This window comes from Pimephales promelas, chromosome 12 (genome assembly GCF_988280905.1).
Source record: "Pimephales promelas chromosome 12, fPimPro1.hap1.1, whole genome shotgun sequence".
In the NCBI taxonomy this organism is placed as follows: domain Eukaryota; kingdom Metazoa; phylum Chordata; class Actinopteri; order Cypriniformes; family Leuciscidae; genus Pimephales; species Pimephales promelas.
The window spans coordinates 26818510-26836806 of record NC_142780.1 but is presented as its reverse complement, the minus strand read 5'-3'; the positions used below and the strand labels follow the sequence as shown (position 1 = coordinate 26836806).

The 18297-nt window shown below is 37.1% G+C and overlaps 2 protein-coding genes across 7 annotated transcripts in view; one reads left to right on the top strand and one right to left on the bottom strand.

The window, feature by feature from the left end:
* The window catches only part of eva1ba (eva-1 homolog Ba (C. elegans)), a 33442-nt gene extending 30967 nt beyond the window's left edge, over window positions 1-2475 (top strand). For 2 of the 4 annotated variants that reach the window (XM_089117848.1, XM_039680231.2), the window contains 2 exons: window positions 1324-1419; window positions 1517-2475. In XM_089117848.1, the coding sequence (XP_088973974.1) occupies window positions 1353-1419; window positions 1517-1953 (504 nt within the window). In that variant the 5' untranslated portion in view covers window positions 1324-1352 and the 3' untranslated portion in view covers window positions 1954-2475. The remainder of the gene's footprint in view (window positions 1-1323; window positions 1420-1516) is intronic. The other 2 variants (XM_089117847.1, XM_039680230.2) reach the window with 1 other exon arrangement.
* A 3926-nt stretch (window positions 2476-6401) lies between these two features.
* Window positions 6402-17961, bottom strand: mnmip1 (manchette microtubule inner protein 1). 3 transcript variants are annotated; one of them, XM_089117844.1, is made up of 17 exons: window positions 17829-17959; window positions 16734-16891; window positions 16571-16628; window positions 15544-15659; window positions 14943-15033; window positions 14758-14819; window positions 14436-14481; window positions 13878-13972; window positions 13125-13223; window positions 12643-12694; window positions 10458-10520; window positions 10005-10125; window positions 9190-9400; window positions 8747-8815; window positions 7449-7630; window positions 7299-7362; window positions 6402-6878 (listed from the first exon to the last, which is right to left on the bottom strand). In XM_089117844.1, the coding sequence occupies exons 1-17, from the start codon at window positions 17830-17832 to the stop codon at window positions 6849-6851; spliced, it is 1521 nt and encodes a 506-aa protein (XP_088973970.1). In that variant the 5' UTR covers window positions 17833-17959; the 3' UTR covers window positions 6402-6848. The 3 variants fall into 3 exon arrangements, with proteins under 3 accessions (XP_088973970.1, XP_088973971.1, XP_088973972.1); XM_089117845.1 differs by lacking the exon at window positions 10458-10520 and having other exon boundaries at window positions 17829-17961; XM_089117846.1 differs by lacking the exon at window positions 8747-8815 and having other exon boundaries at window positions 17829-17953.
* Between the last annotated feature and the right edge of the window lie 336 nt (window positions 17962-18297).

The following is an 18297-nucleotide window of genomic DNA, read 5'->3' as shown; positions in this document are numbered from 1 at the left end:
AAAACAGCTTCAATTTGGTTCGGTCATCAACCAAAACTGCTATAGGGCATACTTTATTGAGCTTGAAAAGTTATACCTTCTGAAAGCCAAGCTGTTAAAGTTAAGATAATGGGTAATATCTTATACAAGTGCATTTGAATCTCTGAGTGTATCCAGCAATGATGTGAACAATAGTGAAAGAGAAAAGCCAAAGTCAGCAGGAAGTTCTGTATGAATGTAGTGGATTGGATTTTTTCCTTTAAAAGAGCAGGGGGTGGACACAGGAAGTGTGGTAAGATCCAGCAGGCGCACATGACCCCAGCCCTTCATGTTTTCTGTGGCGCCTGCTATGCAGGGTGTTTTGAACCAGGTGCAGAACTGTCATAGGGAGGATATATTTGTTTGAGGTTGTAAATATAACCTCTTTAAACTCTTGCCCTCATACTGTATGTGAGGGTGTGGCAGCATTTGTTGACCCCTGGAAAATGAGTCTTCCTTAGGAGTTCACAGTTAGAAGGGAAAAGAGTCAGAGAGGAAATACACTACGGATACACACTACAGGAAAGGAAAAGGCTCTAGATTCACGTCATTTGGGAGGAGAATTGTATCATGTACTTTATTCAGATACTAAAGAATCTGACTACTGGCTACACTCCATTTAATGGAGAAGGAAATGGGCCCCACTTGCTGCTGGCAATTCTAACCTTTTGACCTCACAAAAGGGGCTCACATGGATTGATTGTTGACTTGTTCAGTATATTTTTAGTGTGTATATATACTGTGTCTCATAGTGCCCGAGAATTATGTGATTAATGCTCAGTATGATTATTCAGACACCGTCCTCTTTTTTGGTGGACACAGAAGCTTGACATTTGGCCTAGTTTTTGTTTGTGCTGAAATTCATTTCGAGTTTTGTATTCTGAATTTTTTGAAAAAGTACTGCAATTTTATAATATGAATATTTACAGCTAATTTTACCTCTAAAAAATCTAAATAAACACCACAAAAATGTTGTTTTTGTGGTGTTTATTGAGTTGAGTTGGCTCAACTCAGTTAAAATTGTTCAAAATTAAGTAGGCCCAACTCAATAATTAACATTTAGAATAAAAAATGTTTAAAAAAATTGAGTTGGCACAGCACAATTTAAATTGTTCAAAATTAAGTTGGACCAACTCGATAATTAATATTTAGAATTAAAATGTTCCAAAATTGAGTTACAAATTGAGTAAAAATACACCACAAAAATGTTGTTTTTGTCAGAAAACACCCAGAATACATTAGCAGCATGTGCTAAAAGATGCACTGCTCATGTTTAATATGTATTAATTTCCTTTTTTTATCCAGTAGGTTTGGAAACACAGGACAAAGCCAGGATGAATGTGAAAAGGAAGGAGATGGATTTCTTGAGCAACACCATTGCTGCTTATGCTCACATTAAAGGTCAGTGCTTTCCCCGTTTTTAATATTTTTAACACGCAACTCAGGTCTAAAGAACAGCAAACTGATATAAACCTGGCTTGTTTCCCTCTCCATCCAGCAAATCCAGAGAGTTTCGGCCTTTACTTTGTCATCGGCGTCTGTTTTGGCCTGGTGCTCACTCTCTGCCTCCTGGTCATCCGGATTTCCTGCAAGCCTCGTGCCACTACGGCACCCTCCACTCCGGAGAAAAAACAGCTGAAAGAATACAGTGAGGAGGAAGAAGAAGACGAGGAGAGTGATGATGATGAGGAGGAGGAAGATGCAGGAGGCCTGGAGTCTTCGGTCCGACACAGCACTACAGAGATCCCCATGAGCAACCACCTCATCACGCCAGATGGGACTCTGAGCAGGAACGTGTTCACCTCAGCCGAAGAGCTGGAGCGGGCACAGCGATTGGAGGAAAGGGAGAGGATCATCAGGGAGATTTGGAGAAATGGGCAGCCGGATATCCTGGGAACAGGCACGGGCACTATTGGAAGAGTGCACTACTATTAATGGTCCCAGAGACTTCTGGACATAAACTCAAGCCATTTCACTGCTTGAGTGCAGTACTTTTAAAGACTGTTAGTGGATGGTGTTTCCATTATATATTTTTTATATGTTGGACTGATGTTATTGTAATCCTACAGACTATGGGTACAGCCGTTTTGTATGCAACATTTGGACTGGGAATGTTGCTATCAGACCCCCAAGTCATGGTGCTTATTGAAAAGTCATTCTGACTTTATTGTCTTTATTGTCTGAGGGTTGATGTTTAAAAAAATATATTTGTGAATTGCAGGTGATAATTAGAAGCTCACAGAAAGCAAATGCACTTTTGCACTATGCCATTTATTGTTTGTTTTCTGATGATTTTTTTGTCATTTAAAAAGATCCCCCATGTAAGTCACATCAAGCCTTAACTCAAAGATTGCCAAAGAATGCACAGATATTAAAATTCAACATCGACAAGATAATTATTTTCATGATTTAGTATTTTGTCTAAATAAAGAAAAAATAAAACATTATTTGATATGCTATTGCTTTAAATGCTATAATTGGAATGGGAATCACATTATAATGTACAATATGAAAATAGGATATTTACTTTGATATTTGATAAATATTACATTAAAGGTACACTAACTTTTTTGTTCAAAATTAACTACATTTAATTGAGTCAATATTTTACATCAATCCTTCCTCCAAACTGTGTTTTTGGCTTATGGTAAGCCTTTTATAAGTGCTCATATTTTAGACCTGTTGGAATGCTTTTCACAGGAAATTGTGTATTTATTACTGTACACCCTTTATGTCCTATACATGTTGTCTAAATGTGAATAGGTAAAAGTTGTTGGAGTGGCATAGGTTAGCTGTCACAGAAAGGTTGAGCGAGAAAGGTTGACATGGAGCACACTACATCTTTAAAAAACACGCGACAAAAGAGAATGCGACAGAGCTTGTAATAAAACGAGGATCAACATCGGCTTGGCTTTTCAGAGAACTGAGGGATTTGAAATGTAAAAGCGATGTGCAGATGATGGCGTTTTTATTACTTAACAGGTAAGCTATTTTATTGAACAGGTCCATCCTGAAACAACCATCCTGCTCAACATGGGTCATGCTCTCAGGATCTCAAGAAACGGCTATAGCAATCAGAAGATGCAGTTTAACACAATCAAGGGTTCATTTTCCAATCATTTACAATAAGACTCATATAGGCCTATATGGGTTATATATCAAATGGCATAATTGCACACCTGATTATTCAGATCTTCATGTATTTTTACAATAAATTAAATAGAAATACAGATTTTAAATTAAAATTAATGTTTTATGAACATCGTGTTTTTCACGTTCAAGTTATATATTTGCTCACCAAGTGGATGTTATTGTATTATTGTTTCATTTCCAGTTCCAGTTCATTTTGATTTAGATATTGATATTTACAGGCATTGCAAACAAAATCCAGACAATTAAACCAAAGTGTAACAATAACTCTTAGTGCTTACGAAGAACCAGATGCTATAATATTTCTAATGAAACACTTTCTGTTTTTGTTTACATTTATGAAGTACATTCTGATATAAATATTTTATGAATACATTTAAACTTGTGAACTGCCAAAATGACACAATATGTATAGAACCCAAATAATATTAAGGACAAAACCTTTCAAACATACTGTATTTCTATTTGGATGTAGTCCATCTGTAATTAAAAAATGATTAGTCAGACTATGAAAATCTAATGTATTGCACATGGTTTTCAGATGCTATTTTCTGTCTGAAGGGACGCTAAATCAGCCTTAGTCTCATGCCATTCACAAAGCAACTTTTAAGTAGGATTTGCAGTGTTATCAAAATTGACCTGGAGCCAATTGTATTGTCTTGTCATTTCAAAAGATTTATTTTCCATCAGACCACTGCCCGGATGCTACTGGGCCGGTGTGATTTTCTATTGTTTTGGGTCGAGACACAGATAGTTGCGTGTTCTCAGTCAGTTAACACAGTCAGAGCGTAAAAATACGGGATATTTTTAGGGATCTCTGATGCGAAACAGACGTTTCGAAGCTTTGCGAGATCCCGAAGCGCAGATGATTCGAAACACTGATCCGAAGCGTGATTCAAAACACCTGTCACGTGACGACGGCTAAACGAAGCTTCATGTGTTTGGCCAAATTGATTAGCTAATTCAGCTGTGTCTGATTATAGTTGCCATGACTACTGAGGTCAGACACACCTGAATTAATCAATTTGAATTAATCAAGTGCACAATGTCATTCTGGAGACCATCGCTGAAACCGACGTTTTGCTAAAAACAGAGAACTATACACAGATTTCGCCCTACTTGATCCCCAGAATTTCAATTACTAAATGTAACGGTGTACCTGCAGGCGCACTCAATGCCCTGAGCGCCAAACTGATCAGACACGATAGCAGAGCAACTCCTGAGGCCTTACAGGGTGAACTACTTAGCTTGGCTACGCACTGGGACAAGCTGAAGGTGTCTGTGCGCGAAGAGTAACCTATCTGACCAACATGAGTACTGAGGATGGAGGTGATGAGCAGAGTCCAGATGAAGAATGGGACGTTGTGAACAAAACCTGACAATCTTGCAGAAAATGTCCCATCTGTTGTTATGTCCTACAAGTGTGTAACCTGCTCACTGACTTCTACCATCTAATCGGACTTGGATAAGTTTCTGTTAATCTGTCAGTGACACAAGTTGCATGTGAGCGAAGCTTTTCCACGTTAAAATTCATCAAGAATCGATTAAGGAGCACAGCGGAGGAGCATCTTGAAGCCTTTATGTTGATGGCAATCGAAAAAGAGACTGGTTTCTTTGGACACGGATTGCATCATTGAAAGGGTAGCGGAGAAGAGCGCGCTGATGCAATAAGGTAGGTCATGCTTCCCGTATTTTCCGCACTATAAGGCGAAAAAATGTTCTAAAATGGGTCATTCGTTGATGGTGCGCCATAACCCGGTGCGGATTATATTTTTATATATTTTAGAACATTTTTCATATAGGGCGCACCGGATTGTAAGGCACATATTAGGTTTATCAAAACCTGGCCTAATAATTAATTAGCCTACTTTTAAACATTTATGTATATTTTTAGGTTTTTGTTTATATAATTTGTAGTTATTATTAGGCCCATTTATTTGCTCAATTTTACAGCAGTTTGTGTGTAAGGTTATAAGCCCATTTAAATTTTTATTGTGCGCATTGAGCAAAAGTTCAGTTATCAAAATTCTGGCCTATATTTACTTTTAAAACTTTTATGTATATTTTTGTTTATGTAATTTTTATTCATATTATTATGCCCATTTATTCGTTTAATTTTACAGGACTTTTTGTGTAGTTAATACTACATTCCTGTGCTAGTCCTAATTTGTAATTGATCCATAAGGTGCTCCGGATTTATAAGGCGCACTGTCGTTTTTTGAGAAAATTAAAGGCTTTTAAGAGCGCCTTATAGTGCGGAAAATGCTGTGCCATGCTCGTGTGCGTGTGTTTTAGGCCGCTGTGCCATGCTCGTGTGCGTGTTTTTGGCCGCTGTGCCATGCTCGTGTGCGTGTGTTTTAGGCCGCTGTGCCATGCTCGTGTGCGTGTGTTTTGGCCGCTGTGCCATGCTCGTGTGCTTGTGTTTTAGGCCGCTGTGCCATGCTCGTGTGCATGTGTTTTTGGCCGCTGTGCCATGCTCGTGTGCGTGTGTTTTTGGCCCCTGTGCCATGCTCGTGTGCATGTGTTTTTGGCCGCTGTGCCATGCTCGTGTGCGTGTGTTTTTGGCCCCTGTGCCATGCTCGTGTGCATGTGTTTTTGGCCGCTGTGCCATGCTCGTGTGCGTGTGTTTTAGGCCGCTGTGCCATGCTCGTGTGCGTGTGTTTTAGGCCGCTGTGCCATGCTCGTGTGCGTGTGTTTTTGGCCCCTGTGCCATGCTCGTGTGCATGTGTTTTTGGCCGCTGTGCCATGCTCGTGTGCGTGTGTTTTAGGCCGCTGTGCCATGCGTTTTTGGCCACTGTGCCATGCTCGTAATGGACTAAAGTCGCCTCAGGCTTATATCATGACGTGTCGTTTATGCCTACAGACAGTGTGAAAGTCATTGCTGCCTTGTATGGTGTGTCTCAGTGGGAAAAAATGTAAAGATTCTGGGGACGTTTTTTTTTTTTTTTTAACGTCATCAATTAATTGGGCCAGTGAAAACCACAAATGTCAGGGACGAATTTTGGTCCCAGTCCGGCCCTGTTATGGAACATTTTTTTTAACTTGGAATATTTGATTACTTTATGTTTAAGGTTGCTTACATTTAAATACCAAATCTGTATTTCTATGTAATTGATATCTTCCACTCCTTGAAATAAAGCCATCTTGTTTCACAGATAAAACTAGTTGCATTCAAAAAGCACATCAACTCATGTTTATAATTTAAGTTTCTGAGTTTGACAAAGTCAAAAACATTTGACCATCAGCGGAATTATTTATTGATTTATTTTCTACAGAATACCACAAAACAGAAACATTATTAATAAAATGTGTTAATACGGTAAAATATGCCTAGTTTAACCGTGAGTATCTTGAATATTTGATATTTACACATTTTCAAAATGCACACATTTACATATGTCTATGTCTTAGAAAAACAAGTGGAGAGCACTCCCAAAACCAAATGAGCTGATAAGCAGTATGAAAACTGAAACGTCTTTTTGTAGTTCTGCTCCCTGAATAAAGCTCAGACTTCTGGTCCACTGGAATTATTCAACAAGTTGCAAATTCTGGTTTTCCATATCTGTCTGCACATTATTACATTCCCTCAACTCCATCGTTGTCTTTCTGTAGCCTTTATCTCCATGTCCCAAAGAAGGATCACTTGGGAATTGTGAAATACTCCTGGTGGTCAATGGCCACTATTTTTTCCTCAGAGCCTCCACTTCATCCTATAAATATACAAATTTTGATTAAGTTGTTCTTAGCATGAAGGGAAGACTAGCATTCAGGTAAGAGTATATTTAAACCTGACAGTGTAAAATCTACAGGTAAACAATCTGCATTGGGGTAGAAGATATAGATAGTACTCTCTCTTTTTTATTTACCTCCAGATTTGGCTATTTTTAAGGTTGTTTATGGATAAAATAGGAATCTTATAACTACAGATACATGCAGATGTTTTGTCAGTTATATCATGTTGAAGAGGTTGTATTTTTAACTCACTGCTGCTCTCTTGAGGATAAAGACAGTATTTATTTGACTGGATTGACTTCAGTTTTTTTTCTTTTTTTTAAATCAACTTATATCTTGTAAAAGAGAAAAAATAGGAGACCCAGTCACAGAATAGACTCAAACCTCACCACACTCACCTGTAATCTCATCCGTTTTTCGGACTCGTCCTTCAGTTCATCTTTAAGGTCCTTTATGTCTCTCCTGGTGAGAAAAAGCAAAGAGGAATATTGCAATAAAATAAATGTGTGATATGATCATTCAGCGGTGGTAGTCGGGTTTATACTCACTCGTGCTGTGCTTTGAGGAGATCCAGTGACATACGGAGATCTTTGAGTTCTATCAGCACAGAGGCCAGTGATGCAGTCTCCTCCTGAACCCCAGCTTTGCTTTCAGTGTGTGTCTTGGGTGGTGAAGCGCTCTTGGTTCCCTGGTCTGTCGTCGTGGGAGGAGCTGACTGAGGCTCTGTAACCTGTGAACAAAAACCAGCAGCTGACCAACTGAGGGATGAAGGGGATAGAAGTCCTAGGACAATGTGTAGCCCGTTCTCATCCCAACTGCCGCTTTTGACAATGCGTATATGTACATCCAATGCACATGGCACCCTTTAGCGTCAATATGAGACGCAGATATATATAGGCCAGAAGGCGCCTCCTAGTGGTCTAACCCTACCCCAGACCTAAACCTACCCATAACCGAAGCGTGTTATATTGACACTAAAGGGTTCCATGTGCGTTGGATGTTTACGCATTGTTAAAAGCGTCAGTATATGACGTCCTAGGATGAGAATGCGTTGCAATGTGATAACAAATGGCTGTAAATCACAGTTAAAAAAAGTTTGTGGTCAGTACTTTTTATTTTATTTATTTTTTTAAGAAATATATACTTGAATATAGGAAAGAGGAATCATAAGTGACTATTTTTCAAATAAATCCTGTGCTTTTAAACTTTCCAGTTTCCACACATCAAATTTTCTAGTTTCGACAAAATTATTAAGCAGCACAAATGTTCTTAAAATTAATAATAATATGAAATGTTTCTTTTGCACCATTAGAATGATTTCTGAAGGATCATCTGACACTGAAGACTTAAGTAATGATGCTGAAAATACAGCTTTGCATCACAGGAATAAATTACATTCTAAGTACATTCAAATAGAAAACTCATTTAAAATTGTAATATTTCACAATATTACTGTTTTAATGTATTATGTTTGATAAAATAAATGCATTATTGGTGAGCATAAGAGACTTAATTCAAAAACCTCTTGCCAACATCAAACTGTTAAACGGTGGTATATATATCAGACGTTTAAGGACAAAAATAATTCCATAACATAATATAAATTTTCCAACTTTTGGTAACGCTTTAGAACAACATTCATTAATAGCCCCTTCAAATATTATATATATTATATAATGCTTTACAGATCAATAGTTCATACAATCAAATATGAATATGTATGATATTATAGGCCTATATGAATTACAATTTCTTATTTGAAGGTACATGAGGTAATCTGATCTGTGAAGCATTATATAATGTTATAATATTTTTAATGAAAGTTATTGTAAAGAGTTATCCAAACCTCTGGAATATTTAGTGGTAATCCATCTTTCTCTCCTGACGTTTCACTGTGGTCAGTTTCATCTAGAACCTTTATGAAAAACAAATGTTATTTGGATTATTTATCAAGACATTTATACCGAATATTTTAACTCATTATTAAAAAACATTAATGTAATTATTATATATATAATCATGATTATTTTAATTGATTGACAGCCCTAATATTTGATTTTCCTCATTTGTATCATCATTCTCCATGCACATCCACAGACATGCTTTGGCTTGAGTGCCGCAAGTTTAATTAAGCATTTTTAGGCTTGATTCATTAAATTGAGAATTCTTAGTTTTGTTGCAATTCAACCAGTTTTTCCACTTGCACAGGGGGACTTTAAACTAAAAGCCAATCAACATCATCCTGAAGCGTTTATGAATGCCACGTCTGTGCCTTTGTGTTAAGCTCACTTGTGTTACAGTGTTGAGGGCTGTTGGTGGTCTTCTCTGTGGAGGTTTGGCTCGGTTGGCCGTGGGATGGCTCAGTTTCTCTGAGGACACGTCTACACCGTCAAACTGGTCCGGTGTCTTCTCTTTAACATCCTTGGTGTCTTTAACCTCTTTCTGTACTGGCGAGGCAGGGGGCTGTTGTTTCGGTGAGACGGCTTGTGGCTCTTCATTTCTAAGGGGAAAAAATGCATTATGCGTATTACACGCATACAATATATTAAAATTCAATACAGGTTTTTTGCGTGTGTGTATGTGCAAAGAGAGTGAGGTCATTAAGTGTTTGCGGAAGAGGTGCGTCTCCAGCTGCTTCTAAATTTGTGTCTTAAAGTTTTGTGAGCTTTTTTTCAAACAACACATTGCTTTGATTTCTTTTGGAAAATTATAAGATTAACTATAAAATGCTTGTAATATCTTAGTTTGTGCATGCAATTCTGTCGGAATGACAGTTATTTCTGTAAGCTCTGCCTTGAGCACATGGCAGTTTCTGTTTTTATATGCTCACTTAGAAAAACAGGAAAAGGGCAGTTTGACTTTGTTTAGTCCCTCAGCAACTCATTTAATTTCCATCGCTCTTTACAAGACTGAACATTCACAGGCCCTTTAGAATAACACATAATGCTAAATGACTATCTGATGAGGGAAAATTCAGTCCCGGAGGAAAATAACGTTGACCAATGGAAGGGGATTTTACAGATTTCTTATACATTTGGTGTTACTTGTCTCATGAAAATCATCACAGAAGGTTGTATGCTCTAACATGATTTGGCATCACTTACTTTGGTACTAGTTTTATGGGCTTCTCTTTGGCGGGTGGTGGAACAGGTGGTTTGTGTAGACCAGGCAACTTGATTTTACCAGCTAGGTCACTTCGAAAGTCTTTAGTGTCTGGTTTCTCACCTGTGTGCAAAGACAAGAGATAAATACCATAATATTGGGTACATTTCCTTAGACAGCAGTGCTTGAGTGAAGTAATACATGCAATATAAATAAATATTTCATAAAAATTAAATAGTTTTAGGGTGTGTTCACAGTAACATTTATAGTTCGGTTCTCGGTTCTTTTGGTCCAGACCAAGAGTGAAAACGATACATTTAGTCCTGGTTCACTTAGTGTTCACACTATCATTTTTAACACTGAAATGGGAACACGCCCTTAGATATAAATTTACTCCAGAATAAGACGTTGTTGTAATTTTAAAGGTTATTTATAGGTTTGTTCAGAATTATTACTTTTAGTCTCTGTCTTTGGTTTCATATCTGAGCTGTTCTGGTCCATCACTGGCATCTGATTCCCTGAGATTTAAGAAGATACAAGCATTATTAGTTTTTTTTTTCCAACAATGCAACAAACAAATGCAACAAACATAAGTAAATGTCATTGTTGCTTCTTCTTCTCAAAGTTAATGGAAGCCGAATGTTGGGATTCCCTCCCATAAATAAAAAAAGCCCAGGGCACTTGTGTGGGGTATAATATTAAAAAGGCATAGTGGAGGTGTTAGATTAAATGGTCACCCTCTGTTGCATTGTGTAGGTTGTGGATTTTAATATAAAAGCCTAATTTTAATAAAGCCTTTTTAATAACACACCCCACATGAGAAGCCAGTTTGCTAGATGGACTGCCAGAAGGCCAGCCAGAACCCTTAAAGCTATTTTTGTAACCATCACCTTTACACGCTTTTAAAATTAACATCACAAAATAAACATCACTTTGAAGCATTCTCACAATTAAACGGGACACATGCTGGAGGTCTCAGTGGCATGAGAACTTTCCCTGACAAATGAGCTTTTGTTTCCTGTGGCTACACAAAGAAACTCTCATGGGTTCCCTGAATAAATCCGAATGGGTTTAAGCATTAACAGTAATCAAACCGTGTCCTATAATACAGACCAGATCTCTGTGTCTTGTGCAGTCAAAATAAAAGACATGAAAGTCTAATCTAAGTCCAGATCAAATGGATGCACACTGATCTTGCCAGAGCCATAAATATAACATGTAATTATTTTGAGTAAACACCCCTCTCATCATATCCCATCGACCACTATGTCAAGATCTTTTCTTTTTAAACCAAATCTTCTTTTAAAAAAACAATTCTATGACTTAATTGTAATTGCATGAAGTCGTAAAACAAGGACAAGCGAGATCAGAAGAAAAAATCAGAAGAATAAATACACTCTATACATACCCAAAAAGTTTTTCAACATCACAACCCTGTTCTTATGAAAATGAAGGCGTATTTATAGAGAGAAGAGGGGTGCTTCACTCTGCCTTGCCTTCCTCTTGAGTCTACTCAAATGACGTCTCTTCATGGCCTACAACAACTTCCTGTCACAGCCCTATACAGCTGCATCAGTGTTGCTTAGTGCGGTTTGTGGAAATGTGTAAGAAAGTCAGATTCAGCACAGAACAGATTTTTGCACTACATTTCCAGGCTTTTAACACCACTTTAACACTTTAAAGGAGAGAATTCCGCAGCAAAAAAACATGATCATCCGGGGGGAAATGTCAGAAAGTTTCACGCTTGAGTGAGATGAGCAAAAAGCTTACTTCCTGTCCTAAAAAGAAGTTGTCGTCAATGACAGGTGCAGAAACTGCAATTTTAAAGTTTGGAGTTTCCATTAGATAGTTTCTGTGAGCTACCAACCATAAGCTAACTTAGAAAAGTCCTCAGAAAAATCAGGCTGAATAAAAATAAAATCATACAGCGTAATAAGGGCTGTCGAGCACTGAATAAAGTTCATAGGACAGTCATACAATTTTGTAGATGAAAAAAACATACAGTAGCTATTTATTTGTCCTTAGTAATACAAGTAAAAAAAAACTAGATAAGATTCTAAGTGATCTATAATAAAGATTGTGTCTCATTTCAAATAAAGGGAAGTGTGTAACTACTGTGGGTTAGACAAGGATGACATACTGTATCCTTCATTAAAACCACAACTCAAGAGTCATTGTGTATATTTACCACTAATGAATTCCAGCTTTACTGGCAATCAAGCATTTTTGTCCATTGATAAAATATATTCTTATTTGACGATTTTGAACATTTTTGATTTTGATTTTATATATTCAAATTTTGTTTATTAGGCCTAGCATAGGCCTATATACTATTTTTATAGTATTTAACTTTGAATGGACTTTCGATTTACCGATACTATAATAAAGATAAGATTACACAAAGTCTCATTACAAAAAGTCTCCCCATGCAGGATACAAACCAACAACCTTTCGATTCAACACTTAAAAAAAAAAAAAAGCGGCCTGACATGTGCAACTATGTTTTCCATCTAATTAAACGTGCTCACTCACACCCCTACAATCTCTTAATGCAACCATTTCCAGCTACTGTACGTTCGATATAATCTGAAGAATCTTGTCGAACCAGCCCTGCCGCAATGACGGGTGCTGATGTCTTACCTGATTTGTTCTGAAAGCCAAGTCTCACCGGTGTCTGGCCTGCATTTCCAGTCTGCGTAGAAAACCAGAAATTGTCACCCAAATATGGATTAGTCCGTTTGAGCAGGTTAATGCTCACACTCGTTTCATGTAGGAAGAATCTAGTCACTGTTTTTAGTGTTCCTCTCCTCTAATGGAAACCTCTGAGTCAATCCCTTTTAATAAGCCCAAAGTAACAGGAAGAAAATACAGTCATATAGACCACAGTTAGCCGTCTTGTGTGTCAAGGCATTAAAAAAACTGATTTATAACCTGCAGTACGTTCCACGTTAAATCAAATCAAACTATTTGTAAACTCGAATGAATGTCCTTGACCTTAAATCGGTTTTCTGAGCCAGCACATTAGTAAAAGCCCAGAGCAGTGTTGACAAAAGGGAGACTCCCATTCTCTAACAGTACACAAATGGGCCAATCATGAGAACATTTCTCTGTCCCACACTCACATGAAGAGCATCCCCTGGGATCACCATGACGAAGTTATCAGGAAAAAAGCCCCTGCATCCGTTCAGTTCCCCCTCCCACCAGCCATCGTCCTCAGTGGCCTTCAGGGAAAAGAAAAACACAAAGCTGACTCACCGAGCAGGAAAAAATACTAACTTGTATGTGGGCTATAAACACACAAATGAGGACGTTGTCAGTTGTCATAATACACATTTGATATCACTCCATTCGCTTTTTGTTTCATATACACACTACTTAAAGTTTTTAAATAAATATTTTCATTCAGCAAGGATGCATTACATTAATCAAAATTGAGGATATTAGAATGATTTCTGAAGGATCATGTGACACTGAAGACTGAAGTAATGGCTGATGAAAATTCAGCTATCACATGAATAAATTATATATTAAAATATATCCAAATCGCAATATTACTATTTTTATTGTGTTTTTGATCTAATAAATGTAGCCTTAAAAACATTAAAAATAAATAAATAACATGTAATAAGTGAGATATTGTACAGCCATGTGGTCATATGCGGTTAAAATACACCCCTTCAGAATGATGCACACAATGATGCATTTTGTGTTGGCATCCTGATCACCTTGTCAGGGTTTATTTTTTTATTGTAATGATCAACTGACTGTACATTATCCTTTACATACAAATCAGGTGAGGCAGCATTGTTTTTCTTTAGAAAATACACTGTGTTCCGTATAAACAGAAATTAGTCTGTTGGTCACCAATGACGCACCTTGCTGATAATGGTTACGACATCTCCCTTCTTCAGGTTCAACTCGTCTTCGGCAACAGCCGTGTAGTCGAACATAGCCTGACAGCATTCTTTTACTGCGGAGGAATTAAACATGTTTTCAGTGACCACAAATTTACTGCCATTGTGATTAAACTTATTAGAAAATTTTGTCAGGCAGGTTTGGTGGGTGATAATTATTATTATTATTATTATAGTTTATTTAGATAGGGACAGATACAGACATGGATACACTTTGACAGTGATCTGATGTATCAATGTTTTTAGCCAAAGCTAATTTACAACATTAGTGAATCTAAAAAGCATACGTTCTTCTGCTGTGAAACCCTTAGGGAAGTCCTTTAAGAATAGATCTTTTCATTCACTGAGAAGTGGAATAGCATTGTCTTAGGATTATGTGCTTTCTTTGTCACTGTTTATTATAGGAATAGTGTTCCTCTGTTCTCTTCAAGTTGAAGAGTGCAACCTCAAGCTCCAGCCAAACAGCATTTTAATTATTCAACAAAAATCAATTCTATGGCATGTTTTTAGGCTTCTCACCGCTTGATGTTTTCCTCCGTAAACTTGGTCTCTGTTGTCCTTTTCCCTGTAAGAAAAAAGTAATATCATAATACATAAATAATAATATAATATTATATTAATAATTAGTGCCATCAAACCGATTAATCACACCTAACATATTATGTCGGTGTATATGTACTGTTTATATAGATAAACACACACACAGACATATGATGCATATATATATATATATATATGTGTGTGTGTGTGTGTGTGTGTGTGTGTGTGTGTAAACACAAACTTGTGTTAGATGTGATTAATCGATTTGACAGCACTGTTAATAATATAATATAATATTCACTTCTTTATTGAAGACGGCTTCAGAGAGTTTAGGCCTGGCTTTGGCTTCAGTTATCTTCCCATCTGCAAACATTAAGAGAGAAACATTAGAATTACAGAGGGCACTGTAACAATTGCATAAGGTGATGCTCATTATGTGAAAGAAATACAAATCCTTACAGCTTTAGTTTTAGTGTACAAGCTCACCTTTTGAAGGGACAAAAATTTCCTTCACAAAATTGGACGGAAAGGCTCCTATTTGGTTATTTTTCTTCCCCATCCACCATCCATCTTCAATCTACCAGAGAAAAAAAAAAAACAATGCAGATTGATTTCTATTAAAAAGAAACATGACATGTTACAATAAAATCTGATTTGGAAGAAAAAAACATTTCCAACCTTCATATACAAGTAATTACACATAAAAAATGATTGCACACACATTTATTTATTTGTTAAGCAGTCATGTGAAAACTGAAATTATGTACTGTCAGACAGCCATTATCTTACACACAAACACGCACACCTTCATGATGATACAATTGTTTTATGTCTGATCATATTGTCTGGGTTTATTATTTTGCTGCAGTGACAGCTGACTGTCTTTACATACAAATCAAGTGAGGATTCATAATAATTGAATAGGAGCAGTGTGAACATTCTATCCAAATAAAAATAATATAGATTTCGGAAATACTTTTTTTGTTGTAGTCAACATGACGAGACTACTTCAGCATAGTAAAACACGCTACACGAATCCATCCACGTAAATTTATTGCGTTTATAGAAATGGGGTTTAATATCCTACCTCTCTGATAATCTCGATGGTCTCTCCGAAAACCAGCTCCAGCTCGTCCTCGTGCAGGGAAGTGTAGGGAAAAATCACCTCGCATTTCCTCGTCTGTACCTTTGGTTTCTTCGCTGCTGGAGAGTTGAAGTAAGTGGAAAGCATATGGAACATGTCAGTACGTTCAGATGTGAGAACAAACGGAACTGGACTAACGTTAGACTGCAAAAAGCACTTCTAGCTTCCACTTTTACAAGTAACCCAGCTACTTTACTTTTATGACAAGCACTGTTTTATGGCGGATACAGGGCAGCACTGTAGCCTATGGATTTTGGTGAGTATAATTTGAGACCGGATGTGGAGGCACAAACCCTTTCATTAGACTACTTATTTTAGTCTGCTAAATTGAGATTCTTTGGAACAACTTCAGACACTTGTGGACCTTCGAATGGAAACGTTTTTGAATCTGCCACTGAAAAACTCATCTACATCACACATCGGGATATTTACGAGGCTTTATTCTTGTCGGGGATTTTGATTTTTCCAAGCTTTAATTAAAAAGATTCGCTCACCTTCAGCAGTTTATGTCAGGAAAAGTGAGTATTATTGTGTATGTGTGCGTGAGTGAGGTGAGGTGTGTTTGATATTATGGAGATGCTCTGCGCAGACTGAACGTTCCATCAAGTAGCCTATCGCGAGAGTTTACACCAATCCTTTGCGCTGCTTCACACCTAATGATTGAATCAATCGACTCAACCGGTTCGTTCAAAAATACTACTGACTTCTCAATATTTGTATGACTTTTATCAAAATATAGAAACTGCACAACATGTAAATTAAAGGTTATTGGGACACTTTTTGCCATAAGATGACTTGTGTCCCAAAAAGTGTCCCAACCTGAATTCACCCCTATGTTCATCATCAGCATCATAATTCTTCTACCCTCTTCTTGTTTAGCATCACTTCGAGAACCTTTCAGCATTCAGATTCAAATGAGACAAATGATTGATTCATTCACTTAAAAGATGAATTCATTAACAAAACTTACTTTTCCTCATGCTTCTTGGCTCTCTGTTGCTGTCCCCTAAAAGGTAAACAGGCACTTCCTGTGGATAGAGAAGAGCTTTGAAAATCGGTATAGGAAGTAGGGGAGGGGAGCCATGGCAAGGCTTAAACATGACCATGGAAACAATGTTCTAATAGATCCAGACCTTGACGAAGTTGCCAGGGAACATGCCTCTCTTTCCTCTCAGATCTCCCTCCAGCCATCCTTCTTCTTTGGCCTTCGAGACATTCTTTACCACATCCCCTACACACACCGTTAACTCATCTGGCATCGTCGCCTCAAAGTCTAGAAGCACAAGCACCTCTAGATTGGACAAAGAAAGGTGAAGTCATCATTAGGGGTTAGTATAGTATCTATAGATTGGAGTGATTTATACAATATTTTACCTTGTAAATTATGTTATCAGCTAACCTATAAGTATCTATAACACATTTTCACATATTTATATCTATTCCAAACATTTCCCCTTAAAATCAATCCAATCCCAATCCAAATAGATAAGATTATTGCACTTTGTCAATCACCAGCCTTAAATTTAATGAATTACCCTACAGATAAATGCATCTAATTATGTGAAGGCATGAAAAAACGTGCCAAAGAGATAGAAGTAGTAGGATTTATGTGCTGTTCAAGTGTAATAGTGGAGCTGGACTTATGAGAAATGCGTTTCAACAGGCCTACAGGTATGCGAGTTGAACCAGAGTGACTTGAACTAAGGAATGTGTATCAGTACAAAAAGCCCTGCGCATGATTCACAATGGCATTGTATACATCTGATTTCCTGGAAGAAACCCTTTGGTCAATCTGAATCTCAAGTCTCAATGATAGGCAGTTTATGGTCTTGTAAAGTCATAAAAACAACCTTTTATTGAGATTAGTGTCTACACATTTAATGACATAAACTGCCATCTCAAGTTTATTTACCATGTAAATTGTAAAATAAAGTGTAACATGAAAATACATGCAGAGTAAATTAGTGAATGAATAACTACACTAATTTTGTACATCCATCCATCCATCCACAAATGTTTGAAATAATATTAAAATATTAAATTTATACGACAAAAAGCAGCTCATTCTAAAACATTTGTCACTTATTTGTAACTTATTGCAAAATTATATTACACTTGTTATATTACATTTCCCATTAATGATGGCTACCGTAACCCAAATATCACAAACAGTTCAACTCGCCAAATCATAACAAGAAATTATTTTAAAATAAGGCTTAAAAACTCACCCATGGCTCCTTTAAAGCAGTGCTCAGAGCACCAAGTCAGACAATGTAGATTCTGTTCAGGTCTCAAAGTGTCATGGAGTCCCTATGAATTACCCAATCCAAATACAGCGAAAGCTTTCTAGGACCTCCTTCTTTCTAGTCAAACATTAGCATTGTTGAAGAAAATAAAATTCCCACCTTGTCAAGACACGTTATACAATGAGAGAGAGAGAGAGAGAGAGATAACAGGTGAGACAGGTTTGTATCGGTATGAACCTCCATGGTGTCATGTGTCACAGCAAACATTACTGACAGTAGGTGTACTCACCTACAAGGAATTCAAGGAAAAACCCTGTTTAAATATAACTGTGATTACGTGAGTATAATCTTTGTAATAAGTGTCTAATTTGTTTTATTGCACTTTTATAGCAGATTGTACTGTGACTGTAGTGCTTTTATTTAGAGCCTGTCAGGACAGTTTACACAGAAA

Bases quoted from the DNA above. Each gene is read 5' to 3' on its own strand.
- mnmip1 (XM_089117844.1), bottom strand. The intron at 16,629-16,733 runs GTCTGGATCTAT...CTCTATCCACAG, and splicing joins TCCCTGGCAACTTCGTCAAG to GAAGTGCCTGTTTACCTTTT. The intron at 13,224-13,877 runs GTGCGTCATTGG...TTTTCCCTGAAG, and splicing joins TCGTAACCATTATCAGCAAG to GCCACTGAGGACGATGGCTG.